The following is a 25,094-nucleotide window of genomic DNA, read 5'->3' as shown; positions in this document are numbered from 1 at the left end:
TCATGCTTGTTCTCATTTAATCCCCCCACTTGAAGTTGGTGTTTTTGTAACCTGGTCTTATACAGGAGAAAATCCAGATCCATCAAGGTCAAGTAACTCATCCAGAACCACCAGCGAAGGGCCAGGGTCTAGATCTACATCCAGAAGCTCTTTCCAGGTTCTACCTGCTTGACCTGCTGCGACCTTACAACTGCCTAAGTGCTGCCCCTGGTGTCTAGACACATTAACATAATTCACATCCAGCCCTTCGTTGGGTGCTCTGGTGTCCAGGTTCCATGTGAGATGCTTCCTGGATCACAGTTAAGCCTTACAGTAGCCCAGTGAGGTAGATTCACCCTGCATTATGGATAACGAAATAGATTCATAAAGTCTTAAGACCTTTGCCCAGGGTCACATAGCCATGGAAGTGAACCATGGGGGTGCCCACCCTGGGCCTGGGAGGCTCCACAGCCCTTGTCCTGTCTGTGTCTCCTGTTAGGCCTGAAGGTTCTTGGCCCTTGGCCTCTGTAGCACACTGTGTCTCATCCTGGCAGTCACTCTCTGGGGTTGATTGTCTAGTGCACAATGACATTTGACTAATCTTGTGAAGTACTTTGAACACACCCTGTGTGTTGATACTGGACCCAGCCTCTTTATAGTGACAGGACACAGCCCAAGGTCATTGAGACAGGGACCAGGGCTTGGTCTGTGTGCTCATCTTTCTTTGGAAGAAGAGCTTGTCTTGGAAAGGGGGCCTTGTCTTCAGCTTTTCCGGACTGATTTTAAGCCGAGACACTTCTTTAAAGAATACATATTAATATATAGCTTTTAACTAAGCAAAAACAGGGCTGGCTATAGTCATAATGAATTCAGAGTTCATTGTTCAAGGTGTTTGGTTTTTTTTTCCCCCCAACCCTTTTTCTTAAAATTGTAATTTTATATCGTTTTTTTCATTTCCCATTAAACTTGCTTCTTACCTGTTATGTGACCTCCTCTTTTGACTCTTTATTTAAGAAAATTAGACGTAGAACATGGCCCTTTAAAGCATTCAACCAAGTGGCAGTGCCATAATTAACTACTAAGTCTTCTCAGGCCGTTCTTCTCAAACCTTCACTTTGACCCAGTTCAGAATACCCATTCTGGATGCTTTGGGGGCTTGCCGTGACCTTTTTGTTGCTGTCAGTGATAGGGGTTTTGTTTGTTCTCAGCTTTTGTGTTTTTGGTACTCTTCTTAGAAGAAATTCCTCCAGTGAGATTTTTTTTTACGTCCAGTGGATTGAGCAGTTTTAGGACTTGGTGATCCATATTCCTGAACTTGGCACATTCAAGTCAAAGTCCTAATTAGTGCCCTGCTGAGAAGAAGGTCTGTGGTTGGACCCTCAACATGAGGGACTTGGCGAGCGTGAAGCACCTTGGGGGCATAGGTCTGTGAACTTAACAGAGAAACTCTGTCAGCAGTGGGCAGTAGAACATCTAGGCTGTAGGATCATGGTTAGGAATCCGGGCCATAGAGCCTGGGTGCCGTCTCCTACTAGCCGTGAGACCACAGGCAAGTAATTAATTTTGGGCCTTTGCTTCCTCCCCTGTAAAAGGGGATGTAATTACTACAGTCTCCGTAGATAGGGGTTTGGAGTAAGAAGAGGGGACTGGCCAGAGTACTCTCTCAATGTTTCCTTCCTGTCACAGAGGACATGTGATGTTACTAAATTCTACTGATTCTAAACCTCCCAGCACCTTCCCTGCCCCCTGCCACTCCTTCCTTCTTCTCCCTTGCCAGCCCTCACTTCTTGGGGTTTCCGAAACTGACAAATCCCCTCCGCTGCCGGGCGGTCTTCCATCTCTAACTCCTCATGCCCGCAGAGGGAACTTGTGGCAGGGATTCTGAGACGGGCTCTCACACATGGCAGCATCTTGGCCGTGAGAACCCAGCGTGTGTACACGGTAGTGCTGTTAGCAGCCCGTGTGTCTTACTTAAACGGTAGGTCTTAAAATTGGTCACTTAAGACTCTGTAAGCAGGATATCATTCTAAAACATGCCAAGAACTTTTAATTCCTGTTGCTTAGAGTCCAAGTTCAAATCCTTTAGTCTGCTGGACTCCATTTCTTAGGACCCTACTCCAGCGGCTTCTGCTCCAGCCTCCTTTCTGCGCATCGCCTGCTGTATCTCTCTGGGCTGACCCCAGGTGACTTGGGTCCCTTGCTGCAAGCTCCCTCTCCATCCCAGGAGACACTGCTCAAGGGCCATCCCTGAGTGATCTTCAGGCTGCCTCTCTCCCAACCACCTTGTCCACTCCTCGGGTGGAATCCCACCCTATTCCTTGTTCTCATCACTGTAGGCCAGCATTCTGTTTCCTTTTTTTTTTTTTTTAAGATTTTATTTATTTATTTGATAGACAGAGATCACAAGTAGGCAGAGAGGCAGGCAGAGAGAGAGGAGGAAGCAGTCTCCCTGCAGAGCAGAGAGCCCGATGCGGAGCTTGATCCCAGGACCCTGGGATCATGACCTGAGCCGAAGGCAGAGGCTTTAACCCACTGAACCACCCAGGCACCCCCAGCATTCTGTTTTTAATGACTGGAAGCCTGAGCTAAGGCAGAGACGACTGCTGATCTCCTCTCTGGTGTCTCACAAGTAGTGTGTGCCCAGGAAGTATTTAAATGGAATTGACTAGAGTGAGGAAATTCCAGCTTCTGGAGGCAGCTTGGGAATAGGTTTGGAAGGCCGTGAGTATGGTATATCCCTTTCTAGGAGGGGCCTGCTGTCCGGAAGCTCACACTGACTCCTCCTTATCCCCAGCCTGTGGGCCTCGAGTTTCTGAACAAGGCAGGCCATATTTTATTGGGAGCCACCTGCTTGACTTGTTTTTTTTTCCCCCATTTTCTCTGTCTCCCTTTGAACTGTGGCATAGAATGTTTTGAAACCGTTTATTCTGTGGTCTCCAGGCCATTGGACTTGAGGGGAAGGTAATAAACCTGTCCTGAAGGTAGGCCTGTCTTTCTATAATCACAGTGTGTTTCTTAGCCCCCTGGACCCAGGTGACAGCATCGTGTTGTGGGAAGGACTTGGCAGCAGAGGCTCATGTCTAACCCAACCAGCTATGGCTGTGATCTTGGGCAAGTTCTTTAACCTTCCTCTTGGTTTGTCCACCTGTAAAAGCGTGTCTGGAGAGCTGAGATGACTCACACACTTAGCCTTTACATAGGGCCTGGAAACCAGTTGCCTGTCAGGTGAATTGACCTCAAATCCTTAACCCTTCCAGGGAACATTCCATCTTTTCTCTCTAGCTCTGGGAAGCTGAGTCTTTGACTCCCTCACCTTACAGAACTGTCAGGCTGTACGAAACAAAGAAATTACAAAATTTAAGTTTGTTTCTATCCACTCAAAACACTAAGCTTCACATGGGGACTCTGCCCCGCTTGGTGTTTGTGTATTCCAGCTCTGCGTCCTGAAATTGGTGGGGAGGCAAAGGCAGGCTTGGCGACCGCCGAGACAGATGGGCGCTGAAGCTGCCTGGGACCATCTGACCTTCATGAGCCCCTGCTGACTGGTGGAGCCCAGGGATGTGTCTTCAGGAATCCGTGTCCTTGCAGGACCATGGACTGGTCATCCCTGAAAGTTCGAGCACTTTGTCTCCTGCAGTGTGTAGTCACCATGGTAAATTAGAAGGGAAGGGCTTTGGTCAGAAGAGGGAGATTACCTGGGAGGTCAGGCAAACATCGAGTAGGTTGGCATTCAGGCAGGGTATATAAAGGTACATCAGCAGAGATTTGGGGAGAGGGAAGGCTTTCTAGGGAGTGAGTGCCCCAAAACCACATGGTCTGGCTAGAGCATGGGCTTAACTATTTACAGCCTGAGCAGTACGATATAATGATCCACATTTTCATTTTCTGATTTCAGCATCCTTTGTTCTCTAGCATGTGCAGGCTTCATTCTGTGGCCTATAGCCCCGGGGTTACTGGGATGGGTGGATTCCTCGGACTTGGCTGAGGCCCAGTGGGGATGTTATTGATGGTCAGGATGTCCTCTCCCTGAAGTACCTGAGGCTCTGCAAAATCTGTTTCTTGTCTGTGACTTAACTCCCAGGAATACGTGGTGGCAGTGTCCCTCTCAGTGTGGTGGAGGTGACAGGCTCACAGAGCTTCTGTCATCTTTCCCAACCTCTGCCCAAGCTTCTTCCCTTGGTATCCATCCCCCCCATGTTTTCCTTTGAGCTGGGAGAGTACCCATTTAACCAGGGGGCAGAACTGGCATCTGACCCCAGCCTCGTCACCTGGCCTGGGCCCTTCCTGTGACTTTACCGTGGCTGGCTTCTCCACAGGAACACATCAGGGGCAACACGCTCCCCCCCACCCCCAACCCCACGGTGAGGCCGGCAGGGGCCCAGGTGGGCAGTCTGCCAGAAGGAAGGGGCTGGAATTCCAGCATGCCTCTCCTGTTTGTGAGTGGACAGCTGGGATTCCTGTGTGAAAACACAGTGTGTGGTTTCTGATGAAATGAACCCACGGCCCTGGACCACGCGGGGAGGTCTTCTTGCCTCCCGGACAAGTAGCCGCCCTCCCTGGTTTTCCATTCTGTCATGCTCCCTGATGCTGGGTCTGATTCTGAGCCTGCTTCTTCCTGTCCAGCACTTTCCTCTGAACAAACAGCCCCTCCTGTAGCATCTCCCGAGCTCAGCTCATTCCCCCCAGAGTGAGCTCTCGGGTCCCCAACACCCCCAGGACACTTGTTTACCCTTCTTTTCTTTCTCTGGGTTCTCATAACCTTGGACTTAACAGTGTAGTCTGTTTTGCAGGCTTGTTTTCTTTTTACTTCAGTTGCCCTGGTTACCAACTTTGTGTGTAAAGTAATCACCATTCCCCACCCTTTATTTCCCCACTGTTTGACTGAAAAAGTTGCACTGTTTTCTGATGGTAGCCTTCACAGGAGGAATTTGATGACTTTTTAATCGCTTTCTTTCTGGCTGTACCACCGGCAGACCTTTCTTGCCCTCCTTTTTATGGGTCTTTACTTTGGCGTCAGGCAGATTTGGGCTTCAGATCACTGCATCATTTCACAGTGTTTTTAGATAAAGAGCCTCAGCCCACCAGAGCCAGTGACCTAGAAAGAGGATTATGAGATGGGAAAGAGCTAATTTTAAAAAGAAAACACCCCATCTGCCCTAAATTGGTTCTACCTTTATTTTTTTGATTGTGAGTAATATAAACAAATTATATAATTACAGGGGAAGTGAGGTCTGTCAGATCGTGGTCAAAAACCCAAAGCTGTTGCCTTGTCCATTGGTCTTTCCTGCCTCAGCCTGGAACTCCCAGAGCAGTGGTCTCTGTAGACTCTGCTTTGGCAGAAGCTACATAAAGAGATGTAGCTCTTGTTTTCTGGTGGAACGGAGACCCCCATACTAGGGATCAGAGGACTGGTCTTCACGCTCAGTCATGAATGATCCATATGCCCACAGCAGGCCCCGCCTTCTCATCAGCAGGATGACCTCTGCCTGTTTAGACTTTGGGGACAGTTATAGTCCTCTGGTAACTTCCGCAGAGGATCAGTGTTCCGTTAATTGCTTTGTAAAGAACATTGGGATTCGTTTGGAGATGCCAGTCACCAGCTTTCCTGGAGTTTCTGTGGTTCAGCAAAAGGAAAGACTTCTGGAAAGGCAGAGCTGGGGTGTCAAGCCAATACAGCTTGATTCTAACTTCTGTGTCCGCTTTGGACTCCTGTTCCCACCAGACCTCCTTCCTGTTCACACCTCTCCTGTGTTCCATTCTCCATCCCATCTCTCAGCCTAGAATACTCTCTTGCCTCTCTGCATGGGTCTACTGCCTGTCCTTTAGGTGGAACTCATTCCTGCGCCTTCTAGTCTCAGATCCGGACACCTCCTACCCACCCTTCCACTGTTCGTAGTGAAAGTTGACCTTGATGCAGATACTTAAGATGCTTGCTGTCTTAGATACTTACCTGTTATCTCCTTGAAGCTAAGCTTTATAGAGGGAGGGGCCTGTTACAAACCTAGTTTGTGCTGGGCAGATACGGTAGTCGAGCAGGAAATACTGGAACATGCCTCTAAGATCAACAAAACTGTAGGACACATTTTTAGGTGCATTGACAAGAGTCGTGCAAGTTAGCAGAGAGGGGAGAAGAGGTCCTTTGCCTGGTGTGGATTAATAGACCCTTTTTATGGCCTTGACCTTGTCTCAGCAGCAACCCTGCGAGCCGTGGGGGGTGCAATGCTGCTGGTCCGGAGATGCTAGAAGGAGACAAAGTGGCTTCCCAGGCACGTGGATTGAGTCCCTGAACTCTTAAGCCTCTGGGAGCCTCAGGTTCTTCTATCTTTTAAGATGCGAGTATTTTATCCTTCCTCCCCCGATTGGGGGGGTGGTGGTAAATACTAGCTTGAAGGTCAGGGTCCAGTGTAGGTGTCCTGTGAGTGATGCTGCGTGGCCATGTACAGGTGAGGCAGTGAAGCAGAAACTTGGAAAGGTAAAAACTAAGTGCTGTTGCCTCCTGCTACCTCATTGAACCAGTCAGCAGGCAACCAGTTACTTAGCCAGGCACCGGGCAATCCAAAGCCAGGTGCTTGACTCCAATGCCCGTAGCCTGTGTCATTCCTTAGCTTCCTAGCCCTTGACGCACCCCGCGTGAGTAGAGATGGGCCTGCTTGGTGCAGTGTTGGCTCTGTGTGGGTTTTGCTGGTCCCCTTGACTGGGAGCCTGGTCCCCGTTGTCTGGCGTAAGCTCGCTGTGTTGCACGCGTGTGGTCGGAGAGTGGTGTGGGTGTGTCCGTGGCACTCAAGCTCTTTCCGGTCTTCCTTCGATTTAGGAGAAAGGATCCTGGGTTATGCTGAGGAGCCCTGCTATCTCTGGTTTGTCATGGAGTTCTGTGAAGGTGGAGACCTGAATCAGTACGTCCTGTCCCGGAGGCCGGACCCAGCCACCAACAAAAGCTTCATGCTACAGCTCACGAGCGCCATTGCCTTCCTGCACAAAAACCACATCGTGCACAGGGACCTAAAGCCAGACAACATCCTCATCACCGAGCGGTCTGGCACCCCCATCCTCAAGGTGGCAGACTTTGGACTAAGCAAGGTCTGTGCGGGGTTAGCCCCCCGAGGAAAAGAGGGCCATCAAGACAGCAAAAATGTGAATGTGAATAAGTACTGGCTGTCTTCAGCCTGCGGCTCAGACTTCTACATGGCCCCCGAAGTCTGGGAGGGACACTACACAGCCAAGGCCGACATCTTTGCCCTGGGCATTATCATCTGGGCAATGATAGAAAGAATCACTTTCATTGACTCTGAGACCAAGAAGGAGCTCCTGGGGACCTATATCAAACAGGGGACCGAAATCGTCCCTGTTGGTGAGGCGCTGCTAGAAAACCCAAAGATGGAGTTGCATATCCCCCAGAAACGCAGGACTTCCATGTCTGAGGGGATCAAGCAGCTCTTGAAAGATATGTTAGCTGCTAACCCACAGGACCGGCCTGATGCCTTTGAACTTGAAACCAGAATGGACCAGGTCACATGTGCTGCTTAAAATTCAGGGCAAAGCATCTTGAGTGTTTTTAAACTAGGTGAGTGTACGCTTTTTGTTCTGCATGCCAACTTCCTGGACTGGATTCTCCGTCTTGGGCCCTACAGTGGGCCCCGTGGAGCTGGGGGGGGGGAGACGGAGGGTTGAAGACACCCGAGTGCTTATTGTGAGAGGACTCACCCAGGTCTTGAGGAGGAGAGCTGTGGGGCGGAGTAAGAGCTGGAAAGTCTAGAGAAGTCCTCTGAGTGCACATCTCAAGTGTTTTAGAAATACTTTTTCTCGACAATAAACGCTTACTGGAGAAAATGTACAAAAGAGGTATGGACGGTTTTTTTCAGGGAATATATGCTCTCCCTAATTGTGTCTCCGATTCACATGTCCAGTTCTGCACAGTTGAGATCGTGCTATATTTAGGTCTAGTTTTGGTTCCTGCTCTTTGAGTACTGCTCTGAGCATCTCCCATGTGATACTCGGGAAGTACAGTTTTCAGTAATTGACATTCCACTATACATACCGTAATGTGACCAGTCTCCTATTTCAGATACAGAAGAGAAGATGGGTCTTTTCTTTTTTAGATAGTGTCAGTGGTGTGTGAGTGAATGTTCTTAGATCAAGTCTCTGCTTACTTAAGAGATTGATTGTGGGCTTTTATTTGTCAAGTGTTATGCTAGGCTCTGGGGTAACAGCGGTGAGCAAATTTCAGAAAACAGCCCCATCCCCATGAATTCTGCAGCTTCGTTGAATTAGTCGGGAAGAGAAACATTGATCGATACTCTCACCGCAGGTGTTTTATGACAAAGGAGAAATGGTATGACGGGAAATTGGCCTTTTAGGAGGTTGGTGCCCAGAGGCAGGTGTAGGGAATTGGGTGGGGAGGGGCGGGGGGGATTCCAGGGAAAAGGACTAACTTCTGCCAAGGACCTGAAGCCAGAGGGAGCCTAGCACACCTGAGCGCCTCCACGGGCTTGGGGTAAGGTAGTGAAGAAAGCAGGCTCGGAGTAATCAGCGATCTGCCCAGGGGAGCAAGCAGAGCTGAGGTGGAAAGTCCCGAAGTGTGTACTGGGAAGGGCCGTGGTTGTTTAGTTGGACCAGAGTCTGAGGTGAACAAGGGAAATAAGATCAGAAATAAGGTAATACAGGGAATTTGACCTTGGTTGGCATTTGGGAGCCATGAGCAGACCAGGGCAGAACGGTGCAGTGTTGAGGATCTCGGGACAGGTGAGTTGGGTTGAACCTGAGCCTGGGAGACCAGTTGGACCAATGATTTTATTCCCACTGCTAACGCAAGGAGATGTTCTTGAACCTGAAATTGAGCAGCACTGAGGATGGAGGAGTGCCTGGATCATCATTAAGGCAGGCCGTTGGCAAGACAGCCGGCTGGACGTGGAAGCAGAAGAAAGTAATACACTGGGGGAGATTGATGGCAGTAGACGCAAAGGCTAGCCAGGGTATTGGTCAGATTTGACTTGTTTTCTTCAAATAACGCAGCCTCGCTTTGTGGGGAGGGAGGAGAATGTTGACTCTGGTAGCAATCTGTTTGCCTTCGCCACCCTTCAAGGGGTTAAGTCCTTTATCCACCGTCCTTCTAATGTAGGTGCAGGTGTATCTTACTCATGACCCTCTTACCTTGTTTTCTTAATCTGGCAAGCTGGAAATAAGCGACTCAGATTTGCTGAAGCCTTGAGATGAGGCCTGGTGCTAATCCCAGGGGTCACCCTGCACATGAAGCCGTCTGTCACCTGGGTGGGTTCTTAGTCCCTTCCCTGCCCTCCACCACTCTCGGGTGCCGGGGTGAGTGCTGAGCGGAGCCTGCTCACAGCCAGTGTTCTCAGTCCCTAGGTTTACTTCTTCCTTCCCACAAACCTTGAGCTCTTCAGCGGGACAACAGGCGAGGTCATCTGCTGCCCACCGGGTAAGCGTGTTCTCCATAGCTCGATTTGGGGCTGTGCCGCGTTTAGAGCCCAGAGGGTTGGCTAGACCACATTTTAGTCGGATTTCATGCCACTGCTTCTCATTCCCATCTCATCCCTTCTGCTTTTAAAAGTCCTCTTACAGGGACACCTGGGTGGCACAGTCGGTTAAGTGCCTGACTCTTGGTTTCGGTTCAGGTTGTGATCTCTGGGTCTTGAGGTTGGGGCCCTGCTCAGCATGGAGTCTGCTTGAGATTCTCTCCCTCTGCACTTTCCTTCCCCCCATTCCCACCCCACAACATGCACACACACGTTCTCTCTCTCTCTCTAAAATAAATCTTAAAAAACAAACAAGCAAACACCTGTTGGGAGTTCAAGTTTGTCCTGGGGTAGGATGGAAGTTGTCATTGGAAGAGAGATTTGAATTTGGGTTAGGATTGTGGGGCTGTCACAGCTTCTGGAGATCATGCCACCACTGGGATTTGTGCGGCTTTGCGAGGCAAAGTTCTAGCTTAAAGGGTGATTCCTTCACCTAGGAGAAATAGGTGACCTTGACATAAGAGAAGATGAGGCACATAGTTCTGCTGAGTGTCCCAGGCTCTGACTGCTAGTGATGACACCAGTTCTCGGTCAGCTGGTGCCTATTTGATCGTAGCCTAGCCTCGCCTGTTCCAGTGGGGCACTTAGACTTGTGGGCCTGGGCCCAGGTCCCTATAACCAGGAGCTGCCCCTTTGTGGTGCCAAAAGCTTCAAATCGTTTGCAGTGTCAGTGAGTTGTGTCCGGCTGTTCACAGAATCAGAGGCTTGAGTTGGAAAGAGCTATTGTCCAGACTACCCCTGCTCCCCACTTGAGTTTTATAGCTAGAAAAGCGAATTTCATGTATGTTCGTTGTTCATTGACAGACTATTTGCCAGGGATTATTTTAGTCACAGAAGCTATTTTAGTGGATAAAATAGAAATTCTTGCAGGTGTGGCCCATGTTCTGCTGGGGAGATAGACAATAAACATAAGTAAAAAATGTTTCAAAATGCTGAGTGCTCTAGGGGGGCCTTAGGCAGAACAAGGGAGATCAGAATGCTGGGAGGTGGAGGGCGGAGGTGGACTTTTTAAAGGGAAGAGATCAGGATGGGTCTCTTGAGACCGTGGCATTTGAGTAAAGGCTAGGAGTTGAGAGAATGAGTCATGAGGATTTCTGGAAAAAGAGCATCCCAGAGAGACGGAATGGCCAGTATAAGGCTTGAAAGCTGGATAGAAAGCTGGGAGGGGAGTATAGTAAGAAAAGCAAGAAAGGTAACTAGGGTCAATTAGAGTGGGCCTGTAGGCCATTGTAAGTGTCTGGGATTTGGGCCTGAGTAAGATAGAAAGTCCTGAATGCGTGTTCATTCAGCTGTGGGATAGCTAAGCTTTTGAAAGGATTGTCGTGGCTACTATGATAAAAGTAAACTTTGGGGGAACAAGCCAGGGCATACGATGGGAGGCTTCTGTAGCAATCCAAGTGAGAGAATGGTGGCTTTGAGCAATGGAGCCCAGGAAGTGATACTAGATTGCGGGTGAACGTTGAAGTCAGCCAGCCATTTCCTGCTGGATTGAATGTAAGGTATGACAGAAAGGAATCAAAGACAACTTGGAGGTTTTGGCCTTGGAAGCCTTTGGAAGGATAGAGTTGCCCCCAAGTGAGATGGGAGGGGCATGGAGAAGAACAGGTTGGATGGAGAACGTTGGGCTTTGCTGCCATGTGTAAGTTTGCAGTGCCTGTTTAAAACCCAAGTACAGAGGTGGAGCGTTTAGTGGGATGAGTCTGGAGTTCAGGGGAGAGGTCTGGTCTAGAGATAGAAATTTAGAAATGGCCAAGGCACCCAGAGTGGGTATAGAAATTTCAAAGAATGACTGGGCTCTGGGCCATCCACCAGGGAGGTTGGGGAAAAGGAAAGGAGTCCGCAAGGTAGGAGGCCTGGGCTGTAGTGTCCTGGAAGCAGGTGAAGACAGGAGGAGGAGGAAGTAATTGGGGATGTACTGGTGGATTGAGGGACGTGGGGACTGAGGATTGACCTTTGGCTTTAGCGATTGGGAAGTCATTGGCACTTACGAGCAATTTTGGTGGCAGGTAATGAGGAGAGTCCCTCAAGCCATAGCAGGTTTGAGAGGGAATGAAAGGAGGAAAATTGGAGACAGAATTGACTGGTGACTCTCCACTTTTCTTGTTTAAGAGTCCAAGGAAATTTGTCCTTGGAAAATTGAGGACTCTAAAAAGCTCTGGTTTTGGGTTATATCTATGGATCCCGGTAGTAGTAAAAATTAAAACTGAGAAATGTTTTAAGTGTTCTTTTCAAATGAGTAAATAATCAGTTATATGTTAATGTGTAAGTATCATAATTTATGAAAAATATTTCAAACAAAAATTTAGTGAATAGAGAGGCATTCTTTTTTATATTAACAAATCTTTTTATTATCTGCCTTAATAACTGGGTTCTCATGTTTGCTTCTGATTTTAATCTGGTATCATGTCAGTCAGCATGTAACGTCTAGAAAGCAGAGGATGTGAAAAAGCCAAACCCAGCTTGGTGTTACGGTGAACAGGGTTGGCTTCGTGGAGTTCCACACTCTGGACCACACTTTTGGGAACTGGTGGTATAAAGAAATCTTCTGGAGGAATTTTCTGTGAAGGGGAGTGGCTGAGAAGTAGGGGGCAGCTGGAGACCTAGAAGGAATTATTCGAAGTCCTAAATGAAGGGACAGAACGTGTGTGTCCTTATTCCTTGTAAGCTTTCCCATTAGGCCTCTTGCTGGGACTCAGACTCCACCTGCATATAGGAGACACTTTGTCTGACCCCAGCACAGTGTGGTGAAGAACAGCGTCACTAGTCTGGTCTTGTAGATTTCAGAGTCCTGTTCAAATCAGCGCTCACCTGTTTTAGTTTTGCAACAGTGAATAGATGCACTTTGGGTGGGAAACATGGGATTCCTTTGAAAGGAGTGTTGCCTAGTGGACTGTTGAGGACTGAGTGGTTCCATTTTTGTGGCTTACTGGCCACGTGACCTCTCAGGCATGTTATATTACCTCTTGATTTTATCATCCATTAAATGGGGGTAGATCATATTTACTATCTTTTTTTTTTAAAGATTTTATTTATTTATTTGACAGAGATCACAAGTGGGCAGAGAGGCAGGCAGAGAGAGAAGAGGAAGCAGGCTTCCCACCAAGCAGAGAGCCCAATGTGGGGCTCGATCCCAGGACCCTGGGATCATGACCTGAGCCGAAGGCAGCCACTTAACAACTGAGCCACCCAGGTGCCCCCATATTTACTATCTTAATGAGGTTGTTGGAATCACAGGTTGTAAAAATGCCCTATATAATAACCTCCCTAAATGAAATGCTAAATTTTAGATACACACTTTGGCTTGAGGTGAAAATATTATCTTCATCTCTGAAGACAGTGGTCTTTAGTAGCCTTGCTTCAGAGGATTACCAAGTAGCCCTTTTTTAAAAAAACAACAACAACAAAGCTGGACTCCAGGCAACTCTGGCCAATTGTTTGTTCCGGAAAACTTATCTATTTTTAAAGATTACTCAGTAGTGGATTCTATCTCTCCCTTATTTGTCATTTTAAAAAGATGTTTAATAATTCCTAATGTTTCCTCCCAGCGAGCCACAGACCTTACCCAAAGTGGGTAAGCTAAACTGCTGTTCTAGGTGTCACCACCCACCTCCGTTACCAGGGAGGGTGCTGTGAGATGAGGGAGTCTGCATTCATGGCCAAGTTTGCGGTCTCAGACGAGCCTTGGTTACTAGGGCCTTTGGTAGTCAGGGCCCTTGAATGACATTTATCTGGAGCTGGCAGCTTGGGTCTGCTGAAGGAAATCAGATGTTGGTGTGGCCTGAAGGATCGTGGAAAATATTCTTTGTTCCATATGTGATCTTGGTAGCTACCTAACATCAGAGAAAAAAAAAAATCCAGCCTTATTTATTGTTGAAGTAATAATGGATGTATTTATTCTTGGTGTGAGGTCCAAAGATGTGTCTCTGGGCTCCACGCTGGAGGACCCGAGTTGACCCCTTGACCTGGGCTTCAGATTCTTCCCATTTTACAAGATTGGAGGTGGAGGTCCCCAGGCTGCTTGTTGGACCCCTGATGGTCTTCTGGGGGTTCACAGGCTTCAACTTACCTAACCGACAACAGCATGTTGGCTCACAGTGAAGCTGTAGAAGCCAGTTCAGATGAATTCTTTACTTTTGGCAAAATTATACCCCGATTGTGTCACATTATAGGTGTTGAGTTAAAAGTGATACTGGAAACTAAAAAATGGAATAGAAATTCTTTTTAAAAAAATCTTATTTTTTTTTAAGAGATTTTTTATTTAGCAAGAGAGGGAACACAAGCAGGAGGAGTGGGGAGAGGGAGAAGCAGACTCCTTGCCAAGCAGGGAGCCCCATGCGGGGCTCGATTCCAAGACCCTGGGATCACAACTGAGCCGAAGGCAGATGTTTAACAACTGAGCCACCCAGGTGCCCCTGTGTGGTTCATTTTAAATAGCAAAGTTTTCAAAATAGTCCTGGAAGGGTAAATTAGAACGGGGTTTTCGGTGAGCAGGTGGGAACCTGGGACAATTAGGTAGGTATTCAGGACCTGTCTCAGTTGAGTGTGACTTCCTTGTCCTGCCATGAGGACAGATGTGAGCAAATTCAGGAGCACCTGAGACATGCCCTTCACTCAGGACCCTGTGGGAGGTGGCAGCACAAAACCGAGCTGCTGGGGCATGAGAGCCCCACCTGGAGCCTCGCCTGGGGTGTGTGCAGAGCCAAGGGGTTAGGTTTTCAAGGAGAGCAACAGTGCAGAAGATGTTGATAATCACTGGTCATCCCTGGGTCCAAGTACTTTTTGACCCTTATTTCAACTTCCCGAAGGTCACAGCTGATAAGCCAAGTCTAGATTCGAACCCAGGTCTGAGTCCCTGGTGCGCCCCGACATGGGCTAATGTGTCACTGAAACACCTGTAGAAATCACACGTCTTTTTAACAGAATTCAACAAACACTTGCACCAAGTGGAGTCTGAGATGCATAACGTGGGCACGAGGGCTTGGCCATTAGTAGCCTTCTGGTTGGGAGGGAGTCTGTTGTACTCCACTCCGAAAAGGTGTGCTGTGCTGCTCAACAGGTAGGTAGCCGCTGGGAGGGATAAGCAAGGACACCTCCATGAAGCCGTAGCCGCCAAAGGAACCACAGTCGGTTTGGTTCCTACACCCCAGAGGCTCATCCCACTTAGTCTCTGGTACAGCTTTGAACTTTCCAATGAGGACAGAAGGCAGGAAATGCCATCCTCACCCTGAAGTGGGTGATTAGATCCGTACAGAATAGGGGTTTCATTTAAAGTTGAGAGATCGTTCAGAGGGGAATATATTTATCCGGTAAGGATAAGTCCTTGGATCCAAGCAGATCTGCTGTCTCTGAGCACCCTTCTACGCAGTGGATATCTCAGCCTGGCCTTCCCTGGCTCAAGTGCTGCACAGGCCTAAGAGCGGGATGTTGTGCTTGAGGATCCCGAAGGCTTGCTTCTCTTCTCACTGGGAAATTAAAGCTCTGCCTTCACTCTGAGGACCTGGTGGCCCGAGGTGCCGGCATCCAGGGAGACCGTGGGGACTGGTCTGTCTCCTCGTGTTTGCTCAGGGCTCCCCCAGGTCAAGAAGGCTGGTGGTTTGTAAGGCCAGGCAGCTCCCTGGGGCCCCGCTTCTGCCCTTGCCCTTGCCATCCCCTGACAGCTCCAGCTGTACCCACGGGAGGAAGCTGAGCTGTTGGTTATGTAATGGGGCTGGTGGCCCCCAGGGAGAATCTGTCCCTTGAAGCTCTGCAGGACATCAGAGCATCTGCAAGGGGACAGGCCTGCCCCAGGGCTGTTGTTGCTCACATTCTCCTCCTCCCTGGCATCCCTGGCTCCTCCTGGCCCAGACAGGGCCCTTTGGGCAAAGCAAAATCCCTTTTGTAATCGCCCAGCTATAAGCAAGGCTGCCTGATGGTTGGGGTCTATCCAAGTCCCATTTCCTCTTCCCCCAGGACACAGACACTCCTACCAACGATAACAACTCCTGGGTATCAAAACCTGCATGCAGATTCCCCTGGGTCACCCTGATACAGCCTCACACGGGCAGGTGAGGTTAGGCTGGGATAGTGAGACACCCACATAACCAGGGGTCAGGCCCTGATAGGCAGAAGCCACAGGGCAACAGAAGTCAAAATTATGCAAAGGTTGGAAGGTGGGAGGCCAGAAGCCCACTGCACATGATGGCCGTCGGGAAAGCACAGGCACAAGGGAGTGCTGACCGTGGTCTGTGGCACCAGGGCAGGGAAAGGGCTCTGGTGTGACCCAAAGGCAGCCTGCTGTCTCTGTTCCCCTGCCAGGGATCCTGGCAGAAGCCCCTTCCCAGTGAACGTAGCTGGGGCTTCTTGAGACTTGAGGACCCAAAGCAGAATAGTAGTAGCGGCCGGGTTTCTCCCCGACAAGTCTCCCAGTTCATTTATGAAGTGTGGACTAAAGCAGGGGTCTGTCATTGGTGCCCATCACTGATGTGGCTGCCCACAGCCCTGTGTTCAGAGATGCTGGGGCCAAGTCGCATTTATTTGGTGAGCAAGAGCCCTCCTGGTAGATGGCAGGCACTGGCCCAGGGGTGGCATCGACTGTGGAGACCCCCAATGCTGTCCTCTAGGAGTTCATTGTGTAGCAATGGGGAGATGACAGTAGCTGCGGCTCAGGGGAGATCCAGGAAGCCTGGAGGGAGTGGATGGAAAGCTTCCTGGAGGAGATGGCACCTTGGGCTGGTTCTTGAAGGTCGCTTTAGAGGCACCTTGTAAACCAGGTCATAAGCAAGCAGGTCACAGCTCAGGGCTCTCCAGAAACTGACCTTTTGCGACCTAAGGCTTTGTTGGGTACAAGACCCAGCTGGCCCAGGGAGAGGGTACTGTTCTAGTTATGAAATCCGAACCAGAGATGCCTCCTAGACCCAAGGCGTGGGGAGAAAGCCCACAGTTCCTCTTGATAAACAAGGGCAGCAGCATACAGGCTCCCAGCCCCTTCTTGCCACTAGTGAGTCCTCTGTGATATTATAGAACCCAAGGAAATGGAGCCCTCCTCCAGCATCTCTCAGATTCAGAAGCTTGGCAGGCCTTAAAACTGCCAGCCAAGTTTAAAATAAATCAATACCATAAAATACTGCAATGAATTTCCCAACTTTAAAGGAATTTCACTTTCAGTTAGAGGTGCCAAGGGAAAGCTGTAACTCAGTCTGCATCATACGCAGGTCAGGTTTCTGTGTTTTGTTTCTTTATAAAAGAAAATGCTATCTAGGGCCTCGGGGGGGGGGGGGGGGGGCAGGATTAGAGCCACCCAGGCACACCACAGGGCATAGGGAGGAAGGTGAAAATGCTTCTGTTTTTCCAGGATGCAAAAAGGAGCTGGATATGGGGCCCGGGCAATAGTCTCATGAAGGGGCACTTTGGCTCTTTGTCATTCCGAGTCCTGGCTCCACAGCTATGATGGAAGGCCGGTCAGCTTCGGTATATGGTGTTGGATTTTAGTATTAGCCCGTTGCAATGGGAAAGTCACAGATACGGTGTGAGCCAGGTGACTCGCTCTGCAGTTACTTCCATCCATTTGGAAAAAGGAAACCCTTCCATGTCATGGACAGCACCCTTTTGTTTTGTTTGAAAAAAGCTTTTCTGCTTTTTTCAGACATGTCTAAGACATGTCCTTCCTTCCAGAAGGCTCTGGTCTGGGGCATGTCTGAGGCATGGGCTGTGGAAGTACAGTGCAATCAGATCTTGGCAGAGGACATGGGCCTTACTGGCCCAGCCCAGCCTTGTCCAGACATAAGGAGAACTGGAAGTCACAAGTAAAGACTCATTTGTTGTTAGTAACCAGATTGCATACTTGGATTTGATGAATGTTTGGAAGGAACCCTTGGTTTGCATGGGGCAGCAGAAATGAGTGTGAGTATACCACACCCCAGACAAACAACACAGTGACTCTTACCTTCTAGAAAAAGTTATTTGGGAGTTTAAGTCAGTTGCCTAAACTGAAATCCAGATGTCACCACCGATGTGACCCAGAGCTTCTCCCTCCCCTGCCCTGAGAGCACCAAGCAGGTGTAGCACCAAGAGCCCTTGCAGAGCCCATCCCTCCAGCCCAGTGTCTGGGAGCCAGCCCTCTTGCCGTGGGACAGCTGTTCTGGAACTCTGGTTTCCCACCTGCTCATAGAGTGTCACGGAGTTGGGCATGAGCTCACGGGGCCATAGGCAGACTTAGATGTGAGCATTCAGGATCTACAGCCTGATGACATGGCCTGGGCCAAGTTTAACCAGAGTTCAAAAGATGGCTTCCTCTCTGTCAGTGGGAGGGATGGAGGATATCATGAGTAAGAAGTTTCCTACTTGGCAGATCACGATTCTGCCCTGCAACCTTGAAGATGTTGACAGCCTATCTCCATGCTCCTCCCAGCCCCTCACTAGCTCACCAGCACACACTGTATCCGTGACAAACCTTCTCCGAGTGTAGTCCCCACACAGGCAGCGTCACCTGGGAACTTGTCAGAATGCATTTTTCCACTTTATGTAAGAGCTAGGGAAAGGGGTCGCCTGGGTGGCTCAGTGGGTTAAGCCTCTGCCTTCGGCTCAGGTCATGATCCTAGGGTCCTGGGATTGAGCCCAGCATTGGGCTCTCTGCTTGGCAGGAAGCCTGCTTCTCCCTCTCTCTCTCTCTCTCTCTCTCACTCTCTGTCTGCCTCTCTGCCTGCTTGTGATCTCTGTCTTATCAAATAAATAAATATAATCTTAAAAGAAACAAAAAACTAGAAAGAGAGGTCTCAAGTCCTGGTCCTATCACTGCCTTCCAAATTACCTAGCATTGGGCAAGTCACTTCTCTGTGGGCTGTGGTTTCCTTGTCTAGAAAGCCAGGGCACCTAAAGGACCACTCTTAGCCCCTCTCTGCTTGCTCCCCCATCCTAGTCGTGTTCGTGGGTTGCACCATGGATGAGTTTCTAGGAGTTGGGACTCCTGATTCTTGCTTGGTTTCTCCTTCTGTGCAGTCCTGCAGCAGCCCCCTGCTCCTGGGAAGAGAAAGAAAATAATTAAATTTCTCCATGGGCTTCCCTGACCCTGAGAGACTAGACTTCTGAGCCATAATAACAATGAGCATCTTGGGATGATCTCCAGCAGAGGACCCTCAGGGGAATACGGGGCCCTGTGGGGTCTGTGTGGTAGGACGGGAGATCACCCTTCAAGAAAGGGGAACTTGAGAGGCAGCTGGGCATAGGGGATGGGGAAACAACAGGGTGCACAGGTCTGGCTTAGGTCTCTAAGTGGGGTCTCAGACATGGCCTTGAATCCTGCCTAGAAATCTTCACTTGTTCATTCCCCCGGCATGCGGTAAGCACATGTTCTGTACCGAGCTTGGGCCATGGAGACGGAGGTAATCCCTGACCTCAGTACAGTTAAACCAGGCATCTCTCTGAGCCTTGGAGTCCTCATTTATAAAGCAACATTTACGCCATAGGATTTTCCTGTGGATTCAGTGGAAAATGGATATAAAGCCAGCGTGGGGATGCTAATGTGCATCCTAGGGCTCTTGGGTTCTACTGCCTTTTCACCCTAGTTCTTGGCCACCCTGGTGACAGAGCTCGAAGTAGTCTGTCCGAATGCTTCCCACCCATCGCATCAAGAAAGAAAACACACACCCCCAAAGGGACCCGTTCGTGTTTTTGGTAGCTTATGTATGGGGCAGGCACTGCTCCGTGCTTATAGTATGTTGGGGACAGCTCAGACCTGGTCCCCACCCTCTGGGCCCTTAGACCTCAGTTGGAGAAAGCGGTCCGAAGGGAAAAACTACAGGTAAATTTCATGCCTGTATGGGTGGAGGAAATAGCAGACCCTCCCCATGGCCGGGGGAGAAGTGCTGTTGAACCTGAGACCTGAAAAATGAGATGTCTACCAGGCAGCGGAACAGTGAACAGGTAGGGGCAAGGTGGGGAGAGCCTGGGAGGAGACAAGCCTGATGTGCCCAGTGTTGGGGGTAGTGGTGAGTCAGGGATCCGCTGCCCCTGTTGGGTTCTGTGTTTATGGGAGCACTCTGGCTCTGCTGCTGGGATTGGAGAGGGCAAGCATGGACCCGGGGGCCCAGCTAGGAAGTCGAATTCCTCGAGTTAGAGCGAGTGGTACACGGGATGGGGCAGAGTGAATTTAAGGTGCCTTTGGAGATTGCTGGAGGACTGCAGGTGGCTGGAGTGAGGGAGATGAAGGCAGGGTGGCTCCACGAATCACTGTGCTGGGGAGCAGAGCTATTTACAAGACTGTGAACACTGCAGAAGAGGGGCGTTGGCAGGAGTGGAAAGGACACAGATGAATCCTGGATGTTTGGCCATCATCCCATCCTCTCTCCTCTAGATGGGCACTTGGTCAGTGATTATCTGGGGCTTCCTGGGGTGCCGCTGGATCCCAAATTTGGGACTAAGCCTAGGATACCTTCATGAGCCCCAACTACTCTCCTTAGACCCAGGGCTGCCTTCACAGCTTTCATCTGATGGCTGTGCCTTGCTGTGTTTTGTTCTTTCCTTCGTAATCAGCTTCTCATTAGGTGACTGATGTGTCTGGCTCTTCTCTGTACTTGCATATGCACCCTGCTATAATTATGTCCCCAAAACATAACGTTTCATTTTTTTGTTTGTTTTGGTTTTTTATATTTACTTTTGCTTTTCCGAGCTGAAGACCTGTTCAGTGCCCCGTCACATGGACAGGCTGGTGGCTCTGCAAGACAGCAGCTTTCCAGCGCCCGCATCTCCCTCCTGCTTTTTTTTCTTCCTTTTTTTCCCCATGGTTATATAATACCGGGACCATGATTGCTGGCTATAAAACTGACTTCGAGAGCCGCTTTGTGAATTGGCAAATACTTTCTATTTTGGGGTAAGGAAAGGAGAACAGGGAGAGGTGCGGGTAGCTCTGTGGTCGTTTGCCTTTGGGCATTTAAAGTGCAGGAGCTGAGGGGTGACCCCACACCCTGAACTTGACATCAGGCTAGGGGAAGGGGGCTTCAACGTCAGTCCTTCAGCCATCCTTGGACACCTTGGTTTGAACTACATGTAGGGCGTGGGGTAGACGTTGGCCCTACCTGTTTGCCACATCTCGTCCCCTAGAGAGGAGATCTGTGTTTTATACTCATTTACGAGTGCTTACTGGGAGCTTTTGCAGTTTGCTGGTGGGCTTACGGTCGCTGTATTTGTTTCGGTGTGGAACAGGCTTGGGGCAGCCTGAGTCTTTAGCATCCTAAGGCATGAGGGCTGGGGTGGAGGGACTTCCTCTCAGTTTCTGACTTCCCGAGTGCACACCCCATGCCAGACTTCATACTCTCCTGCTCTGTTTCTTATCTCATCCCATCCTGATGGGGGTCCTGGGTAGGATGTCCTTCCCACTCCAAAGACAGTGATGTGCCCCCCTGGCCACATGGCCAACAAGGGCCGGCTCTACGGCTCTCTGCCATCACATTCTGAGGACGGGTCCCACGCACACAGGTGTAGTGAGTGGCACCATGCGCAGTGCTCGCAGGAGCTTCGTGGAGGGAACGCTGGCTTTTGGTTGAAGAAGTCGGTAATGGCAACAAGTAGGACCTGTGGCTTAAGATAGCCCTGGAAGAAAGGAGGGCAGGCCAGAGTGCTGTAAGCAAGGGACGTGGTGAGAACATTGAGAATTTGTGTCAAGAGCAGATCTTCGGGTTGGCTGACACAGAGGAAAAGTGGGAGAGTGAAAGAGTGCTAAGTTGCCCAGAGCCTTGAATGTCAGCCTAAGGAGGGTGACCTTCACCCTGGGGGAAAAAAGTGGAGGCGGGTGATAGTGGTGCACAAGGCTGTTCTTTCTGGCAGATGAGTAGGTCATGGTGAGGAGAGAACTGTCAGCTCCCCCCGGGAGGAAGGAGATGGGATACCTGACAGGGCCGGCCTGCAGAAGATGCAAGGCGGCACAGGCACGCTCCTGAGCGAGGAGAGGCAGGGTAGGGGCTGATATGGCTGTTGGGAGCCCTGTGCTTCCACGTTGGTGTCAGTAAGGGACTGGCATCGAAACCTGGGATGTTGATATATCTAGGTTTACATTGTAGCTCTCCCACTGCCCAGCCAGATGACTTTGGGCAAAAGTCTCCTCTAACTTCTCTGGGCCCCCATATCCTATCCTCCAAATGATGCTATTTAACACTAGTGTTCGCTGTCCACAGCTGCAAAGACCAAAGGCACAAGAAGTAGGAAGGATCCACTGCCACTCCACGCAACAGCGAGAGCTCGGGGCAGCTCTGTGCATTGCCTCTATGCAGCCTGTTTATTTTTTCCAAATCCTTACAGGCTCATTCATTTTCTCTAGCAATCTGCAGTGCTCTTCTTTTCCCTAAGAGAGCTGCAGGCTGCTTCGCCATGCCCCCCTTCCGATCCCTATGAGTTCCCCTGGCACGCTGGGCTTTGGTCTGGTTGCCGTAACTGGAAGTCCATATGGTCCCCTCTTGCCCAGACCACTCTGGGCATGACCTTGTTTGAGTCTTCTTGCCTTTTCTAACCACAGACTGTCCTGTCACCATATGGAAGAGCGACCTCTCCCCTTCAGCTGTGACAGCACCTTAGGCATGCTCCTGGCAAAGGGCCGGGGAGGAGGGTTCTCCCGGGAGCCCAGCCGCTCCCTGGAGCCCTTTGTTAATCACAGCAGCCGCAGCTGAACCTCAGTCTCTTTGGGGACCAGTCGAGGCAGTTGGCAGCTCTCGTTTCGTCCCCACACTTAATAAGTTGAGGAAGGGAATTAGTCAGGGTGTCTCTGTAGCCAACTGCCAATTACCAGGGCTCTTTCTACAGACAGAAAGTTCCCCCTTCGTTTGTCTGGAGTGCCAGCCAGTGCCTGTTTACCCGCTCAGGTGCGTCCCAGCTCCCTGGGGACTCCCAGACATGACTTCCCAAGGCCGGAGACACCAGCTTTTAAATGGGTCTCCATCCTCTGACCCCGGTGGGGTGACTTGGGGTGTAGCCCTGTGGCCTGCTGGTCACCAGAGAGCCCTCCCGATCTCAGACTCTTAGGTCTTGCCAGCAGCTCTTCCTTTGTTTTGGCATTTGTTTTTTTAAAGATTTTAGTTTTAAGTAATCCCTCCACCCACCATGAGGCTCGAGTTCACAACCCACAGAACAGGAGTCACACGCTCCACTGACCGAGCCAGCCAGGCGCCCCAGCCATTCTTCTTTTGTGCATTTGGCCAGCTTTTGAATACCAGCATTTGGGGCAGCTCGCTTTGAGAAATCAGGAGGTTTAAAACAGTACTGGGCCAGCCCACCACGGTGACAACATGAACACCGCTATAATGTGACCAAGTCTCAGAGTCTGCAAGCTTCCATGGTAACGGGCTGCCACGTCTCCTGTGGGGGCGCTCCCTGCCTCAGCCCCGCTCCTTGATGAGCCGGAGATGAGGCTGGCATCTGTTGGCAGCAGCACACGCCATCTTGCCTTTAAGCTCGGTGCGTTCCCCTTGTCACAGGAGCCCAGGGCCCGCCGTCCAGCCAGCCTGCCAGCTGTGGCTGCAAGAGAGCGTGTAGCCCGCATGGTGCTGAGTGGGCCACCGATCGAGCTCCGCTGACTCGGCAGGGAGCCCGTAACCTCTCCATGGCCTCTGTCTGCTTTCAGAGTCTCAGATTTGCCTTGAAAATCTGTAAGGAGAGGGGACCCCCCCAACTCCCATCCCATCCCGCTGGTAGGCAGGGCTCTGGTGCCGTCGGCTGCCTCCTGCTTACCCCCACCCAGCTTGTCCTGCTCCGCTGTGCCGGAGGGAACCCCTTGTAGCCCTCCCATGTTGCTTTCTGGTTAGAGTCTTTGCTTTGATAGGTAGGAGCCTGCCGAGGTGCTCGTGGTTCTTAGGTTCCTCGTGCCAGGAGTCGGGGCTGTCCCTCCAGAGAAAGGCACACAACTGACACACGCCGTGGTACTTCATATATGCCTTCCGGGCGTTTGGAGACCCTGTGTCTCCTTGGGAATTTGAAGGACCCCCGATGGAGAACCCCTGCCCTGGTCCCAAGCCCCTGTCAGTGGCACAGGAGGAGACGGGGGTCCCCAGCAGAGAGCAGGGAGAGCGCTAGGTGGGACTGGTAACCGGGGTCCCCAGCACCAGGCTGGGTCCTTCACTTTTCTGCACTTTAGTTCAGTGTCTCTTTAGTAGGTCGCTGCACAGGGGTGAATTCTTCTGGTGGCATCTGTACTCTTCCAGCCTGGGCGACAGTCTGCCTTTCAGAGTTCACGGGGCTGCCCCTTCCCGACATACAGAAGTGGGCAAGGAGGATGTGGAAGACGGGAGGGGTGGCCTGGGAGACCAGGGTGGGCCCCCGGCTGCTCCACAGCTGTTGTTCAGTTTCTTGGGGGGGGGGGGGCGCTGCCCTGCCCCTTTCCCCCACCCCCACCACTGGTTTCCGTGACCCCGTGGGCTTCGAGCATGGGGTTCAGAGTCCACCCCACCTGCAGTGTCACCGGTCGGCTATGGAGTGGTGTTGGGCATCATTGCGTTTTGCAGGGGGCGGGTCCTGGAAGGAGGTGGTATGGGTCTTGACAATCTGGAGAAGACCACGGAGTTATTGAGGCCAGAGCCAAGGCTTCTGGTCTCGAGGCCACCGTTCTCATTTGCCTCGTCCTGTGGCTGGCCTGCCCCGGGGGGACACACTGAACCCAGGCTGGCTCCTGCTGGCCACCCCTGGATTTCAGGCTTCCCTCTCCAGATTGAACAGAAGGCCTTATTTTCGTCCCCTTTGAAAGGTGGCGAGAGAAGGAGTGGCAGACAGAGCAGGCGTTGGCCCTAGAGCCTCCTGCTTCTGTAGTGGGTTAGGGAAACCCTTCGTCCCATGCCTCATTGGGAGTTGGGGGATGGCCGGGTAGAAATGAGTATCAGCCTCCTCCCGGCTGCTCCCTGCTCCTCCCTGCTCCTCCCTGCCACCTGCTGGAGCCTGGACGAGTGGCCCGGTGTTCTGAGGGGAGGGTGAGCATCTCTCTCCACCTGGCCTTGGTGGTGTTCAGTGGGAACTCAAATCTAGGCAGGGATTTTATAACCAGACTTTTGAGTTAAGATCCTGTCATGCTGAATGATTCCGTGAAGTTCGGAAATTAATTCTTCTATTGCCACCTGCTAGCTCCCAGTTCCTGTCAGTCAGCCAGCGTTTGACTCGTGCGCTTGGCAACCTGAGAGGCTCGAGAGAAGCACAGACTGTCCAGTCCTCTTGGGGCTAGGGGTGGGGTGAGGAGAGCACATGGCATGGCTCGTGGAGGTCTGCGGTCACTCTGTTCTCTGGGGTGCAGGGACTGAGGCCCTGGGGAGAAGGCACATGGAGGGGCCCGGGGAGGTTACAGCTGGACCAACACTTGCTGAGGCCCAAAGCAGAAAGGAAGCTGGCCTGACGCCAAGTCGTCTCATCCGGAATTTTTGCGTGGGCCGGCCAATGAGGTGGTGAGGTTTAGGCTTGGGGTGTGATCGAAAGCTGCCATCACCACGTGTTAACTGCTTCCTGTAATCCTGTATACCTCAGTGTGCCCAGGACAGAGAATGTCACTGGACGTCACACCCTGCACGGCAGACCTGGCCACCTTGTCAGCTGAGAAAGCTGAGGCTCGGGGACCTCGACTGGTAACGGGGAGAGCTGGGATATCTC

General features: G+C 50.9%; 1 protein-coding gene across 1 annotated transcript in view; it reads left to right on the top strand.

Moving 5' to 3' along the window:
* STK35 (serine/threonine kinase 35) overlaps positions 1 to 25,094 on the top strand; it is a 42,780-nt gene that overhangs the window by 6,986 nt on the left and 10,700 nt on the right. Inside the window, exon 3 of the mRNA XM_045981256.1 lies at positions 6,791 to 7,540. Within this exon, the coding sequence (XP_045837212.1) occupies positions 6,791 to 7,503 (713 nt within the window). The 3' untranslated portion in view covers positions 7,504 to 7,540. The remainder of the gene's footprint in view (positions 1 to 6,790; positions 7,541 to 25,094) is intronic.

This window comes from Meles meles, chromosome 16 (genome assembly GCF_922984935.1).
Source record: "Meles meles chromosome 16, mMelMel3.1 paternal haplotype, whole genome shotgun sequence".
Lineage (NCBI taxonomy): Eukaryota > Metazoa > Chordata > Mammalia > Carnivora > Mustelidae > Meles > Meles meles.
This window is presented reverse-complemented; position numbering and strand designations above follow the sequence as displayed.